The sequence below is a fragment of the Hyposmocoma kahamanoa genome, unplaced genomic scaffold, assembly GCF_003589595.1.
Source record: "Hyposmocoma kahamanoa isolate Upper Pololo Valley unplaced genomic scaffold, ASM358959v1 76, whole genome shotgun sequence".
NCBI lineage: Eukaryota > Metazoa > Arthropoda > Insecta > Lepidoptera > Cosmopterigidae > Hyposmocoma > Hyposmocoma kahamanoa.
Window position 1 is genome coordinate 11,708,243 of NW_020653900.1, and position 14,409 is coordinate 11,722,651.

General features: G+C 36.2%; 2 protein-coding genes across 2 annotated transcripts; one reads left to right on the forward strand and one right to left on the reverse strand.

The window, feature by feature from the left end:
- The first annotated feature begins 5,159 nt into the window (after window positions 1–5,159).
- Window positions 5,160–6,654, forward strand: LOC113232447 (gastrula zinc finger protein XlCGF17.1-like). The gene has a single exon (XM_026467187.1). It carries the CDS (start codon window positions 5,267–5,269, stop codon window positions 6,341–6,343), a length of 1,077 nt encoding a protein of 358 aa, XP_026322972.1. The 5' UTR covers window positions 5,160–5,266; the 3' UTR covers window positions 6,344–6,654.
- Window positions 6,655–8,292: 1,638 nt separating this feature from the next.
- LOC113232537 lies at window positions 8,293–10,002 on the reverse strand. Its single transcript, XM_026467296.1, has 2 exons — window positions 9,691–10,002; window positions 8,293–9,099 (listed from the first exon to the last, which is right to left on the reverse strand). Exons 1-2 carry the CDS (start codon window positions 9,914–9,916, stop codon window positions 8,906–8,908), a joined length of 420 nt encoding a protein of 139 aa, XP_026323081.1. The 5' UTR covers window positions 9,917–10,002; the 3' UTR covers window positions 8,293–8,905.
- Between the last annotated feature and the right edge of the window lie 4,407 nt (window positions 10,003–14,409).

Here is a 14,409-nt window from a genome sequence, read left to right on the forward strand (position 1 = left end):
AAAAAAATACGAAAAATGGGTGCCTCATGATTTGACTGATCTGCAGAAAGAAACGCGTGTTGAAACTTGTGTTGCCTTGTTGAACCGGTACAGAAATGAAGGAATATTGGATCGAATTGTAACATGTGATGAAAAGTCGATTCTTTATGATAACCGGAAAAGAAAAATGCAATGGCTGACCCCAGGTCAAATACCACAACAGTGTCCTAAAGCAAAACTTACCAATAAAAAGGTAATGGTAACTGTTTGGTGGTCTCAGCATGGTGTTATTCACTATAGTTTTCTCCGATCTGGTCAAGCAATAACGGCAGATGTCTATTGTGCCGAACTCCGAACCATGTTGACAAAACTAGCAGTAAAACAGCCCCGACTCTTGAATCGATCTTCACCATTATTGCTCCACGACAACGCGAGACCTCACACAGCACGAGAAACCATTTTGACCCTTCAGGAACTGCAGTTAGAAACCATTCGTCATCCTCCGTATTCACCAGACCTTGCTCCAACGGACTACCATTTTTTTCGTGATTTGGACAATTATCTACGTGACAAGAAGTTTTCTTCCCAGGAGGCAGTACAAAATGCTTTCACACAGTTTGTGCAGTCTAGACCGTCGGAGTTCTATCGCAAAGGCATTAATAACCTTCCCATTAGATGGCAGCAATGTATAGATAATAATGGCAACTATTTTGATTAAATAAATTTGTTAAAAATTTAAAAAATAAACAATTTAGATTTTCAGTACAAATCGGCAATTTCATACTTTAACCCCTATTATTACAACACTGTCCGGTGCGGACGTGTTTTGCGAGTACGCGGTGACAAAAAATATTTATTTGAATTATTACGGAGTCTTAAGAGTGATATCTTTGAGTGAGATGGCTACCAGATGCAGTGGTTGTGATACAGAAATTTATGGTATTTCTTTTATGGAGTGTTCAGGTGGGCAATGTAGAAAGTTTTACCATTTGAAGTGTGTTGGTATATCAGCGGAAGCGTTTAGTGCATTCAAGGACGAACACATAAATAATTGGATTTGTCCGGAGGTACATATGTGCTCTAAACCAAAGCGGAATAATATAGATACGCCAAGTAAAAGGTATTGCAATGAATGAAACTTTTCCTCCGAGCAGTTTCGTAAACACGAAACGCGGGATTCGCCTCAAATCGTCCGGGATCTCAACAGACGACAAAGTAAACGAGATGTTATTACGAGATCTGCGGGAATTTCGCGCTGAAATGAATTGTCGATTGAATGTGCAAATTAAAGCTTATAAGGTGTTAGAAGATCGCTTTATAAAAGTAGAAACAGAATTACAAGAATTTGCAAAATACGTGGCAGTAGTGGAAGAAAGAACAAACATTAATGAAAGTGAGCATATTAAAATTGATAATTATAGTTTGGAATTAGGCGCCACTGGTAGAAAAAAGAAAGATCAAGCAACAATTACACCTTCGTGTGATGGTAAAAATAACACATCGTTTACAAACATTACGAAACGAAATATAAAGGACGTACCTATTAAAAAAAGTAGTGCCATAAGAAGAGCGAAATCACAAAGTAATGACGTGCAAATAAGAGAGGAGGTAGTATTGGATAGTAACGTATCTCTTAAAAATCAGGAAAATAAAATAGAGAAAGAGGACGACTGGACCGAAGTAAGACGCTAAAAAAATAGGTACCACTTTAACGAAGTACGGAAAGGCGGAAGTACAAGTTCTTCGGAAATTCATGGGACAGAACGAAAAAAGTTTCTACATGTGTGGCGGCTAAAAAAAGAAACTACGATTGAAAATTTCGAAATATATATAAGGAAGTTATGTGTGCCCGGAGTGCCAATCATAATTGAAAAGCATAAAACGGAACGTGATTATGCCTCATTCAGAAAAGGAGTTCCTGAAAGCATTTACGAAAAGTTATATCAACCAGAGTTATGGCCAGATAATGTAGAATTTTGTGAACGGATTTGGTTTCGAAAATCAAACGACAACTCAAAAAAGTAAGAGAATCCATTGAAATTTGCTACCTGAACGTAAGAGGTCTTCGAACGAAGCTAGATGCGTTTAGCACGGGGATTGTGCGTTCGGGGGCAGATCTTTTTGCAATTACGGAGACGACCTGTAATAGTTCAATCCAAGATGCAGAATTAATTCCACCAGGATATAAAAATATTCGGAGTGGCCGAACAGATGGACGAAAACAAGGAGGCGCGCTTTTAGTGGCCACGCCGCGCTGACAATCATGTGTTTGAATACGTTTTTGCAAAGACATATTTACGCGATAGATTTCTGTTTTTATGTTGCGTTGTCTATATACCACCGCGTAGTAGTGAGAACGAATACATGGTATTATTTAAGACAATAGAAAATATCTCTCTTATGAATAAAGAAATATTAGTCATAGGCGATTTTAATTTGTATTCTACTTCCGCAGTAATTTGTAATTATTTTGAATTTTTTATGTTCTATTGTGGATTTACTCAGAGAAATGAGGTAGGTGATTGCAACGATCGTCAACTTGATTTGGTATTGACGACAATGGGAGAGGGTGTCAGTGTATGCGCGGCGAACGAGTCGCTGGTACCGCTAGATGCGTACCACCCACCGCTTGTGATATCAGTCTCGTTGGTCGGCGGTGGCGTAGCGACTTCAGTGCAACAAATCAATACATATGATGGCCAACCACAGTGGAACTTTCGTAAAGCCAACTACCCATTGTTGTATAACTTAATAGCTTCAATAGATTGGAGTCCGTTGTACGAGTTGGGCGACTTAGGGTCGTATTCTAGAACTCTACTCAATGTATAATACGACCCTAAGGTTCGTATTCCAGAACTCTACTCAATGTTCAAGTCAGGATTTGAGCAGACTTGAGTATGATTTCAAGCACTGGAAATACGACCCTAATGGCAAGGACTGGAGTATGATTTTCAGTGCTCATTGCATTACTCAAGTCCTGTGACTTGAGTATTGAGTAGAGTTCTGGAATACGACCTAGAATCTGTTTTACTGTTTTTTTATGACAATCTAAATCAAATTATTAATTATTGTGATCCATTTAGATATAAAATTACTATGCACTCAAAATACGTGTACCCTGAGTGGTATACTGCAGAACTTATTCGAGAAATAAAACTTAAGGCCCTTCTTCACAAACGTTATAAAGCTTATAGTAAGTCGAGTGTCGATTATGAAGAGTTTTCTTTGTGTAGGGCGCGTGTTAAAAAATTATAGAACGGGCCCATGAGAGCCACAGGGATAGTGTGCAGAAACATTTAGTGGAGGACCCCAAGTCTTTTTGTAATTATATTCGATCGAAAAGAGGTAATCGAAATTCCCAAATCATTTTGAAAGAAGGGGTCGTTTTAATTGGGGAGCAATGCACTGAAGAGTTTGCTGAACATTTCCGTTCGGTGTGCAGTACGGAGCGAACTAAGCTAGACGTAGACAAAGCAATAATAGGGGCGGCAGCGAAAATGGATCAGCTAGAATACACATAGAAAAGCTGCAATTATCTGATGTGGGGAGGTCGCTCGCAAAGCTCAAGCCAAAGATATCCGCTGGTCCTGATGGAATACCAGCTAGCCAGCGGTGGCGGTGTTATCAACGCCAGCTAAAGTTTTTGAAGCAGGTATACAAAAAAGTATATTTGATCAGGTGAATGCGCAACTCTCACATACACAGCACGATTTCCATCCAGGTCGAAGTACTACAAGCAACCTTTTAAATTACGTAACGGAAATTATTGTGCTAGATGGTAGCAGAGGGCAGGTAGATGCCGCATATTTTGATATCCGTAAAGCTTTTGATGTGGTAGATAATGACATCCTACTAAGAAAGCTGGCTGGTGTTGATTGCACTCCCCGCTTACTAAAATTTCTGGCAAGTTATATGGAGAACCGGCAGCAATACGCAGGCGTGAGCCAAGGGTGCAATCTCGGGCCTCTTCAATTTATTATTATGGTAAATGATTTACCGAATCTTATTAATCACTCAAGCTGCTTATAATTTGCGGATGACCTTAAACTGTTTAGTTCAGTTAAAGGAGATGGGGACTGTGCATGAAAGTGGTGGCATGGGGTAAAGACAATAAGCTTCAATTTAACATCTCTAAGTGTGTAATGATTTCATTTAGTAGAGCTCGTAACCCTATTCACTATGAATATAAAGTCGATGGGGTGCTTATAAGAAGAGTGACGGAGGTAAAGGATCTAGGAGTATTATTTACAGCAGAATTAACGTTTCGCGAGCATATTGAAACTATATGTAAAAAAGCGTACAGAAATTTAGGGTTGATAAAGCCCTTGTAAGAAGCCTCCTTGAGTGTAATGCGGTAGTCTGGGCTCCACATCTAACGCGGTATAGTCTTATGTTGGAGAGCATTCAAAACAAATTCGTAAGATATCTGTACTGGAGGCAATACGGGGTTTACCCCTTCTACCCCCTAATGTATCCTAATCTGTTTATCTTGGGTATGGTGAGATACAACGAGCTACACGTGCGCAGGAACTTAACGTTAGCAGTGTACGTGTTGAAGGTTATCAGAGGTATCCGATGCTACTAAGGTATTAGGCTTATGTGTTCCTTGTCACCGCTACTGGCAGTATCGCGTGGAAGGACAAATCTAATGATGGAATGTCCACTAACACTGCACACCCTGAACGAAATATAGAATAGGATTGGTCTGTTCCATTGTTCTCTGAGTGAAAGCACAAAGATAGCGCTTTATGTCTTGTGCTACATGTAGTAATTTTTGCTGGTCTATTGCATTGGGTGGATAACCTGGGGTCGTATTCCAGAACACTACTCAATGCTCAAGTCAGGATTTGAGTATGATTTAAAGCACTAGAAATCATACTCAAGTCCTTGCCATTAGGGTCGTATTTCCAGTGCTTGAAATCATACTCAAGTCTGCTCAAATCCTGACTTGAGCATTGAGTAGAGTTCTGGAATACGACCCCTAGTGTGGAAATAAATAAATGAATAAATAAAATAAAGTGCTTTCTGACATTGTCAAAATCAAAATGACATTTATTGTTTTTCAGGTGTCAGTGTCAGTTGATCGTCGTGACCAAAGGTCGTGACCGTGGAATCATCAATCTCAATCGCTATTGAACAATATTATTAACTGACAACATTAATCGAAACTGACACTGGCCCAGGCCTAGTGGCCGCCATGAAGGAAAGAGAATAGGATCCTCAAAATCGTCAAAAATTTAATTTTATGACAAGAAAGCGGTGTTAATAAATTCGAAACGATTAAAAGATGGTATCCGCGTATTTTGCATTAAAATTAATAAGACGACAAAGACGTGCTCGGCAGAAGAAAAGGACTGAACATTGGCAAAGTGAAAATACGAGCACCATAGAATTGTCTACTTTATCAAGTGCAGAAAAATGCAGGATATGTTTAAAAGTAGGTAAAATACCTATTTACAATAAAGACACTCCAGAATTAGTGGATCAGATTAAAACGTTTGGAGATATTGAAGTTGATGAAAATGATAGTTTCCCTAAATTTCTGTGCGATGTTTGTTACTCTAGGCTTCAAAACGCAGTGTTATTTAGAACATCTGCTAAAGAAACTGATGCTCTACTATGTCAGAACACCAATATTGAAACATTTGAGTCTGATAACATTTCTAATAATGATATTAAGGATTATGAAATGAACAACATAAAAAAGAAATATAAGTGTAAATTACGTAAACAAACATTTAAAACAACAGATGAGTACCATGCACATGTGAATTCCAAACAACATAGACATGTCCGTGTACAATGCCCAGTTTGTTACGGTTTATTCACAGCACATTTATATGAGAGACATCTAGCACGTCATCAATCTGCCTCACATTTAATATGTGAAGTCTGTGGCAAGATGTATAGAAAAGACAACTTGATACGTCACCTTAAGTTACATAGTTTTGAATTGCCTTATCATTGTAAAATGTGCCCATATAGGGGAAGATCTACAGAGTCTCTCAAAATACATATGCGAACACATACAGGGGACAAACCATATTCATGCGATAAATGCCAGTTACGGTTTTTGACACGCTGTAATCTCAGTAGACATCTTTTGACACACCAAAAGGAACGACCTTATAAATGTTATGAATGTGGAAGAGGGTTTTATATAAAACGTGACATGGAAATACATGTTAGATCAGATCATGCCGGTATAAAAGAATTTGGATGTATTTTGTGCGGTAATAAATATGGTACAAAGAAAGCTTTGATGAGACATGAATTGAGAGTTCATAAGAGACAGAAAATGGCAAAAGGACGTATGCCTTTGTATTTACAGGCTGAATATAGAAAGGAGAATGAATCTTTGTAAATACATGACTCGTAAAAGTTTCAAGGAATTTTAAACCTTAATATTTTAACTGTTACTGTTATAACTGTATGGATTATTCAGGCTGAAATAAAATAAAGTAATTATAAATCATAATACATTGAAACTTTATTTGTAATATCAAGATACATAGTGTGTTATTACTTAAAACCAGTGCTACTTATTTATATATTCAATACAATTAGTTACCAATTTGAGGAACTATAGATAGATACAGAAAATTTCACATCCTTGTTGAAATAAGTTACGAAAATATAATTTGATATTTGTTGGCATAGGATTACAAAATCTACTGTTGTATATTTTGTTTATATTTTTATGCAAATAGATATTTACTATAAAATTGGTGTTACAAAGTGTTATCACAGACACAGGTGCCTAATAACCATATATAAGGTTTATATTTACGCTGTTGCTTTTAACAGTTAAGTCATAGAAACTATAAAATACTTTTGTAAGACATAAAAGTTAAAACCAAGAGAGATAACCGTTACAAGTGTTTCATCACTGGTGAAATTGTGCATAAAATCATACACATTTAATACAATTTGAAATGTATATTAATTTCAGTTACCAGTATGGAAACTTTTTACTGGTAAATTGTACTTTATTAGCATGTATTTTGTGTTAAATTTTGGATACTCTCAAATGCTTATAATTGTTACCTGTTTCAGTTTTATGTTTTCAGAAAAGTATTATTCTTAGCCAATAAAATTTGCTCTTTTATGGCTGTCATTTTCAGGAACTAAAAACTGGCACCTATGTCTACAAATAAAAATTATCTATACTTTTCTATATTACAATGGAAGATCAACTCGCTATATTGTATAATCTAAACAAAGGCCACATTATCACTTATGTAGTATATTGGACAGGATGTATTATACTTATATAAATATATATAACTTTACCTGACATTGCAATAAAAACCTGAGAGTTTTATAATGTGTTTGATTGTTTGAATTATTGCTCAAAATTTTACAATAACATCCATACCATTAATTTGCAATAAAAGTGTTACTAATTGTTCCACATTACAATCTTATTTGATAATTTTTGTAAACAATAATTCATGATTTTAATGTATTACTTTTATCAATAAAGGACACTTATTCATACTATAATAGGTAAACATTAAAACAAGTAAATAGGTAAAAGATTTGTAAATAGTGACTAGCTTAGTTAATACTCAGAACATCTATTATAATAGTATAAGTACATCAAAATAGAAAACACACCACAACACTATACATAATTTGCGATTTTTTGGTCCAATAATTTTTAACCAAAATTAAGGAGGCAAAAACTTTAGCTATTTAGGACGGAGGTAATAAAAAAAAATCTGTGTTCTATAAAATAAAATCTCCTAAAAGGCAGATGTGGAAATAGAAGAATGTTACAAAAATAGATGTATTTTTATAAATTGGCATTCCCTTGGCAAATGGCACATTCTGTATCAGACTGGGGATATTGTTACAACTTTTGCTTGCACCAAAAGAGCAACTTGTTTGTTATAGAGTTTTTTGGCTTAGTTATTATTAAAGATGACAGAATTTATGGCACTCTTTACACATTGCTGCTTCAATAGTGGCCCAAACCAAATAAGGCCTTTTTAGTTTCATCCGTAGAACAAAGATCTATGTGCAAGACATAACATAGAACATAGTACAATTTGATTATCACTAGTATCAGGTTTCTTACCACGGTATGACTTCTTTTTATTTTCCCGATACTAGTGATAATCATTTAGTGAATAACCACGAAAGTCTTAAATTCTATATAGTACAATTCGTTCGTTCTTCTTCGCTGTGAATGGGAGATCGACCATAGTTTTTTATTTTATATTTTCGAAAATAAGATATAAAATTGTCAAAACGCCTTTACATAGGCCTTCGTTTGAATAACGAAATTTTTCTCTTGTAACATAGTTATTCTCTTTTCGCTATATAATCACATCGGACTCTGCTCTTCGGATAAGTTGAAATATTTATTCAGAATGTGCTAAATTTCATTGTGAACAAAACCCTGAACACATTGCTTAAAATAACCATGTTACAAAATTGAGCGGGTGTATAGGTTTCATTGGTTTTGCATGCTCAATACGCCTCAGTTTTTTTACATAAAGATCCCTCTCAATCAGGCGTTTTCGGGATAGCCCGCTATTTTAGAAAGTCATTAATAATACGTAACTACAAGATTCAATTCAGGTTATTTCGTACTATGACATTTGTGAATAATATTGTAAATAATAAAAGTGTACAATTGTCTATTTACAAAGAGCAATCCCTACAGTTTGATGCTTGTTCTTCTCAGGGGAATCTTTATGTGTAGTGGTTTTTAATTATTTTATAAGTAATTTGCTTACCTATGTAATATACACTTTTTCAAACAAGCTCCGAAAAGCACCTCATAAATAGTACATGATGATACAACTTGTAATTGCTTTCCCAACGAATTAGGATATTTTAAGTTCTGTTTAAGTTTGTTTTTGAATATGAAATTGCTACAGAAACGGTTTAATGCAAGAATTACTTGTTGGCATAATTAGTCATAAGAAGGCCCCTTGCACATTGTAGCAATAAATACAGATGCAAACCAGAACTCAACTAGCTGTATAGCCAGCATGAGTGAGCACCAAATGTATTCAATTCGAAGACAGACCTTCTGGAACACCAGGAGGTAGAGGACACAGAAGATGGATGGTATAGTTATCAACACTGAGGTGAATACTGGGACGTCTGAAACAATAAGACAAATAGAAATAATAAGTTTTATTGCAAGGGTGACTTGTACAAGGCTTGTGCAACTTAACCAGTTGATAAAAGGTAAAAAAAATATTGTATATAAATATATATAGTTGCCAACACATTAAGGTAAATTTATGACTCATTTGGCTTACTATCTAGTTATACCCACTGGAGTATTTATTAATTTTGTTAAATACACAAGAATTCCCATGAAAAAATATGTTATTAATAACCAATTTGGAGAGTCACATCTAAACTTACAGACTTGAAATTCTTTTTAATTAAGGATTTTTAGAGTATTGTAATGTGTATTCTTCAATATTATATGACTGGAATTTATGTAACCACAGAATGAATATTCTTGTATGTTTTAACTTAAGATTCAATTGATTCTTGATATAGTCGCCATTCCTAAATTTTTTGGTGTTCTTTTTTTGAAAATATTTTTTTGTTTGTCCATGACAAAGCCATACCATCATAAGCCATCAACATAGGCCAAAAAGGCTAGGGTATAAAACAATACTAAATTCTTATTTTAAAATATTGACCTAATTTTGCTAATTATAATAAAAGAGATCATACCTTTTTCCTTCAAACTGCCTCTTCGTCCAAGAATGAGCCTCACTGCTTCAGCAATAAATAATCCGATTAACACCCCGTAATCCTGTATGAGATCTCTCTCATTATATTTTGCGCCAAGTAACACGCTTTTCAATATCATCGTACCGAGCTCACATGTTGCAAATAGACCAAAATAAAACGAATTTATGTATAGCAGAATTTCGTACATCAAACTAGGGTTCACCATTTTGTCTTAAACTTTACAGAAACAAAAGAACGTGTTAAAGTTTTTTTTTAAATGAATAAGAATTTTTAAAAATAGAACACTGCACTGGCAACTAAAACTGTAACAAAAATCAAAACAACATGACACAGAGTCATTGGCAATTTGGCAGGTTGCTGACATTGACAGTTTGTGATTTTATTGCTACTTGCAAAAATACCTTAGGAGATGGAAACAAAAATACTGTGTTTTATAACTTGAAAATCGTTAAACATAGCAGTCACGCACGTCGTACGTCATCAGGTACGCACACTCAAGAGCAAATCAAGCTTGACACTTGGGAATGCTTAGTAAGTGTGCTAAGCAATAATCTTTTGAGATAATACGTACATATACATATACCAGTATCTAGTGCTGATAGAGACTATTCTAGCTGATTCACTATTGGTTGTTTTTCCTGTTTTCTGTACACCTCTGATGTACAGAACACAACTCATTGTGTACATTATCATCATCATATCAGCCGTAAGAGCCCTAAAGATTTCCAGGCTGATCTGACGCGACGTGCATCCATCGGTTACCCGCTGTCCTTACCAGCAGCTTTATTTTGATTGTCTCTCCCGATCGGGAACTGCGTCTTTTCCGAGTCGATGGGCTACCCGATCGGATCGATTCCGGTTTGAATTAAAATCAGGGCCAAGGTCATCCGTCCATCTAGTAGGGGGCCGTCCTAGTGAACGCCTTCCGGTTCGTGGTCTCCATTCGAGAACCTTTGTGCCCAAACGGCCGTCAGTTGTACGAGCTGTGTGCCCTGCCCACTGCCACTTCAACTTGCTAATCCTTTTGAACTACGTCGGTAACTTTCGTTCTTCTACGGATCTCCTCATTTCGTATTTGATGACGTAGAGAAGTGCGAGCACTGCTTGCTCCATAGCTCGCAGAGTGACTTTGAGCTTTTTTATGATAGCCCATAGTATGTGACCACGTCTCGGAGCCGTAGATCATCGCCGGCCACACGCACTGCTCGAAGACTTTTGGCTTGACTGCGGTATTGCGGACAAGAAAGAAGACGTCCCGGAGCTTCCCGAAAGCTGCCCAACCGAGACGGATTCGACAATTGCCCTTTATCTCGAAGTTGACTCTGCCTAATTGGACGGTTTGTCCGAGGTAAACATACTCGTCAACAACTTCCAGAGTAGAGGTTCCCACCTGCTAGGAAATTCTGTTGAGGTCACCGAGCATGATGCGAAGCTCCTCCAACGGTTCTACCATGACCACGACATCGTCAGCAAATAGAAGGTGAGTGATGTACTCGCCATTGATGTCGATGCCGGCGATCTTCCAGTGCAGTGGTGAACAGTTTCGGAGAAAGGATGTCTCCCTGTTGCACCCCTCTTTGCAACAGGATAGACCTTGTGCACGTCCTGGATTCGAACTGACATAGTGGAGTTTCTGTACAAAAATTTCAACTTTTCGATATATCGACAGTCAATGTGGCTGTACTGTGACTGTAGCACCGCCCAAATGTCGATCGAATCAAGGCTTTCTCATACTTAGTCCACAAACGCCTCGCATAATGACAGGTTATCTCTTCGGTCTTCTGTATAACTTGCCGCAGCGTGTGGATAATCTATCTCACTGAAGCCCTTTCGGAAACTGGCTTGTTCGGGGGGCTGAAAGTCATCGAATCTGCGCGCGAGATGGTTCGTGATGACTCGTGATAACAGATTTTGTTCATACAAAATTCCTGTTAATAAGAAAGTCTTCATTTTACTTGCCACTACAATAATTACTGCTTAAAACATAAAATACTGCCTTATAATAATTGTTATAATCAATGGCGTCGATTAAAATGGTTTCTCTAGAGCACAAATAAACGTTGACATTACACATTCTTGTAGTAATTTGTAAATTAACTGCTCGTAGACTATAGACGGAGACATCACATCTCTGTTTGTCTAACCTACTAACCCAGGGCAGTAATGTAACCGGTAAAACTTACGCGTTACATAGGTGCAAATTGCACAACGAGTGAAATGTTACTATACCTATACCATGTTCACTACGCACTGCTTAGGTATACTTAGATCATAGGTACGACACTTTATTTCAGTGTTTTTAATAAACAGTCCGTCAGGTAAATTACAAACACTACAATCGGTAAAACAGTCCTTATTATTCGGTGTCATTATATTTGTTCATAATCTTCAAAATAACTTCAAAATAGGTTTAAAGATATTACGTAGATACTATAATGTCAAGGTTATGTAACAACCAATACATGATTATGTAGCAGTACAGTTGCAGTGGTACTGCAACTGTTGTGGTTAGGCGTGTCGGTGACTACCAGACACACGACCACAAACTACTAAGAGATACTACTCACGAACTTATTTGTCCAGTCACCTCGTCACATGATATCATAAAACAATGTGAGTAACATTTTGATGACGCGTTTAAAAGGTATTTCTGAAGTTAAAAAGATTTTTCAGGTCATGTAAGGTAAACAATGATTAGGTAGGTATCTCATTCTTTGCGCGTTATATCGCTACAAGCGCGACATCTACACAGTCATGTCAAGTAGGCATGAAATTCGTCTGAATCTTTACGTTCTTCATTTCATACAAGAAGTCGCACTTTCTGGTTATATACTCGATGTCACACTCACACCTTGATATTATTTTCTTATAAATCAGTTGTAATTACTTTTATTACGCTATAATCTCCAATTCAAAAGCTATTGTCGTATAATATCTACTTTCATAGATAATATTGCGGTAATTGCCTCCAAATTGCCACCAAGTTAGTTACAAGACCACACCTATATATCTACAAATGTAGATAGTTGCCTGATTTATCTATAAATCACAAATATTTTATAGTCGGAGCGGCAATTAAAAACAGAGTTTTTTAAATAGATAGTTCGAAATATCTTATCTTCTTTTGATTAGCAATAAAAATTGATAATTTATATTTGATTGGCATGGCGGTTTATCATTTATGATTATTTACCTGCAATTCTTTGAATCTGGATTTCATTTTCTTTATAACCGCCGCCGTCTGACGGCGGGGGAGAGCGGCGAAAAGGCGAAAATATTTTCACAATGAAATAGTATATAAATAGTAATAAATACCACTCAGTCTTCTCGTCTGACGACGGTTTTTTCTAAACAAGTAAAATCGCCAAAAATATAAAAAAATATTCTGGCTAATTGTATCTAGTAAAGTTTTGTAAAATTGTCCTCAAGTGTTGCTGTTCTAGCACCTTTGTCGCTAGATCTAGGGGATTTTATGCATGTTTAGCGGGTAAAAATTTGTTTTTAGCGAGAAAAAAATATTTTGCTACTTCTAGCGTCTTTTGACCGCTAGGCTCTTTTCAGAAACAAACGCTATAACCTGTCTATTAATTCAATTCAATTCAATTTCGTAGTTCTAACGCTGATAACACTAACGTAGAATCGGACTGAACGGTAATGCAATAAACAAACTCTCAACATCCATTCGTTCGTTTGATGCCTTTCTCGCTCGTTACAATTAGGAATGAAGAAGACAAAAACCTATTGATTGAAATTTTTTCACTCACAGAATGATGAGATAAATATAATTATTTTTTGTTTGTTGTGTTCAAAATTAAATTAAAATAAATGCTGTTTGGTTCATATCGTCGTAATTATTTGTAATTTTATTTACTGTTTGTGAATCAAATTCGATTTTCAAATAAGCATGGAAGTACCGCCAAAAAAAAGCGTAAACTCAGAATTATAGAAGCAAAAGGGAAAAGTACGAATAGTTCAAACATTGTTTGAAACCAGTACCAGGTGACTCCACAAAAGCATTTTGTAGTTATTGCCACCGCGAAATGTACGCAGAAATTAATGACTTGAAATAGCATTTAAAAACAAAAAAGCAAAAAAAAATGCGAACTAATTTCTCAGAATAGACAATTGTCATTTTCTCCAAGGACTGTAAATGTATGCAACTTTTATGCAAGAGTGGGGTGTGCTAACGCACTGTATATCGCTGAACATAGCTCAATTCGTCAGAGTGACCAATTGACTGATGTGTGTAAAAAATGTTTTAAAGACTCAAAATCTACGCAACTGTAGTCTAGAGACATCTAGCGGATTTTAAGAAATTATTTTTACCCAAATCTAGCGGAAAATTTCTGACCATCTAGGGATTTTCAATTATGTACAACGGCAACACTGGTATTCACCGCGGAAGACAGGGACCCCGCCACTTGTTTCATCGAGCGATACGTAATCTTTCTCGATAGCTTATTTACCTATTTTTAAAATTATGTTTATGTACTAGTATTGTTATAATTTACTAATTATTTACATTAGTTAGAAAAGTTGACTGAAAAAAGATTTTTTGTACTTAGATTTGATACTTATCAACTTTAGGTTACATGAAAGTAGTGTTAGAAGTACCTACCTCTACAGCTGGTGGCAGGCTCCGTACCGGAGTTAGCCACAGATATGCAGTTTCCTTTCAACTTAGCACATTCTTGACAA

Bases quoted from the DNA above. Each gene is read 5' to 3' on its own strand.
- LOC113232537 (XM_026467296.1), bottom strand. From the start codon at position 9,916: ATGGTGAACCCTAGTTTGATGTACGAAATTCTGCTATACATAAATTCG. The intron at 9,100-9,690 runs GTATGATCTCTT...TTATTGTTTCAG, and splicing joins AGGCAGTTTGAAGGAAAAAG to ACGTCCCAGTATTCACCTCA.
- LOC113232447 (XM_026467187.1), top strand. From the start codon at position 5,267: ATGGTATCCGCGTATTTTGCATTAAAATTAATAAGACGACAAAGACGT.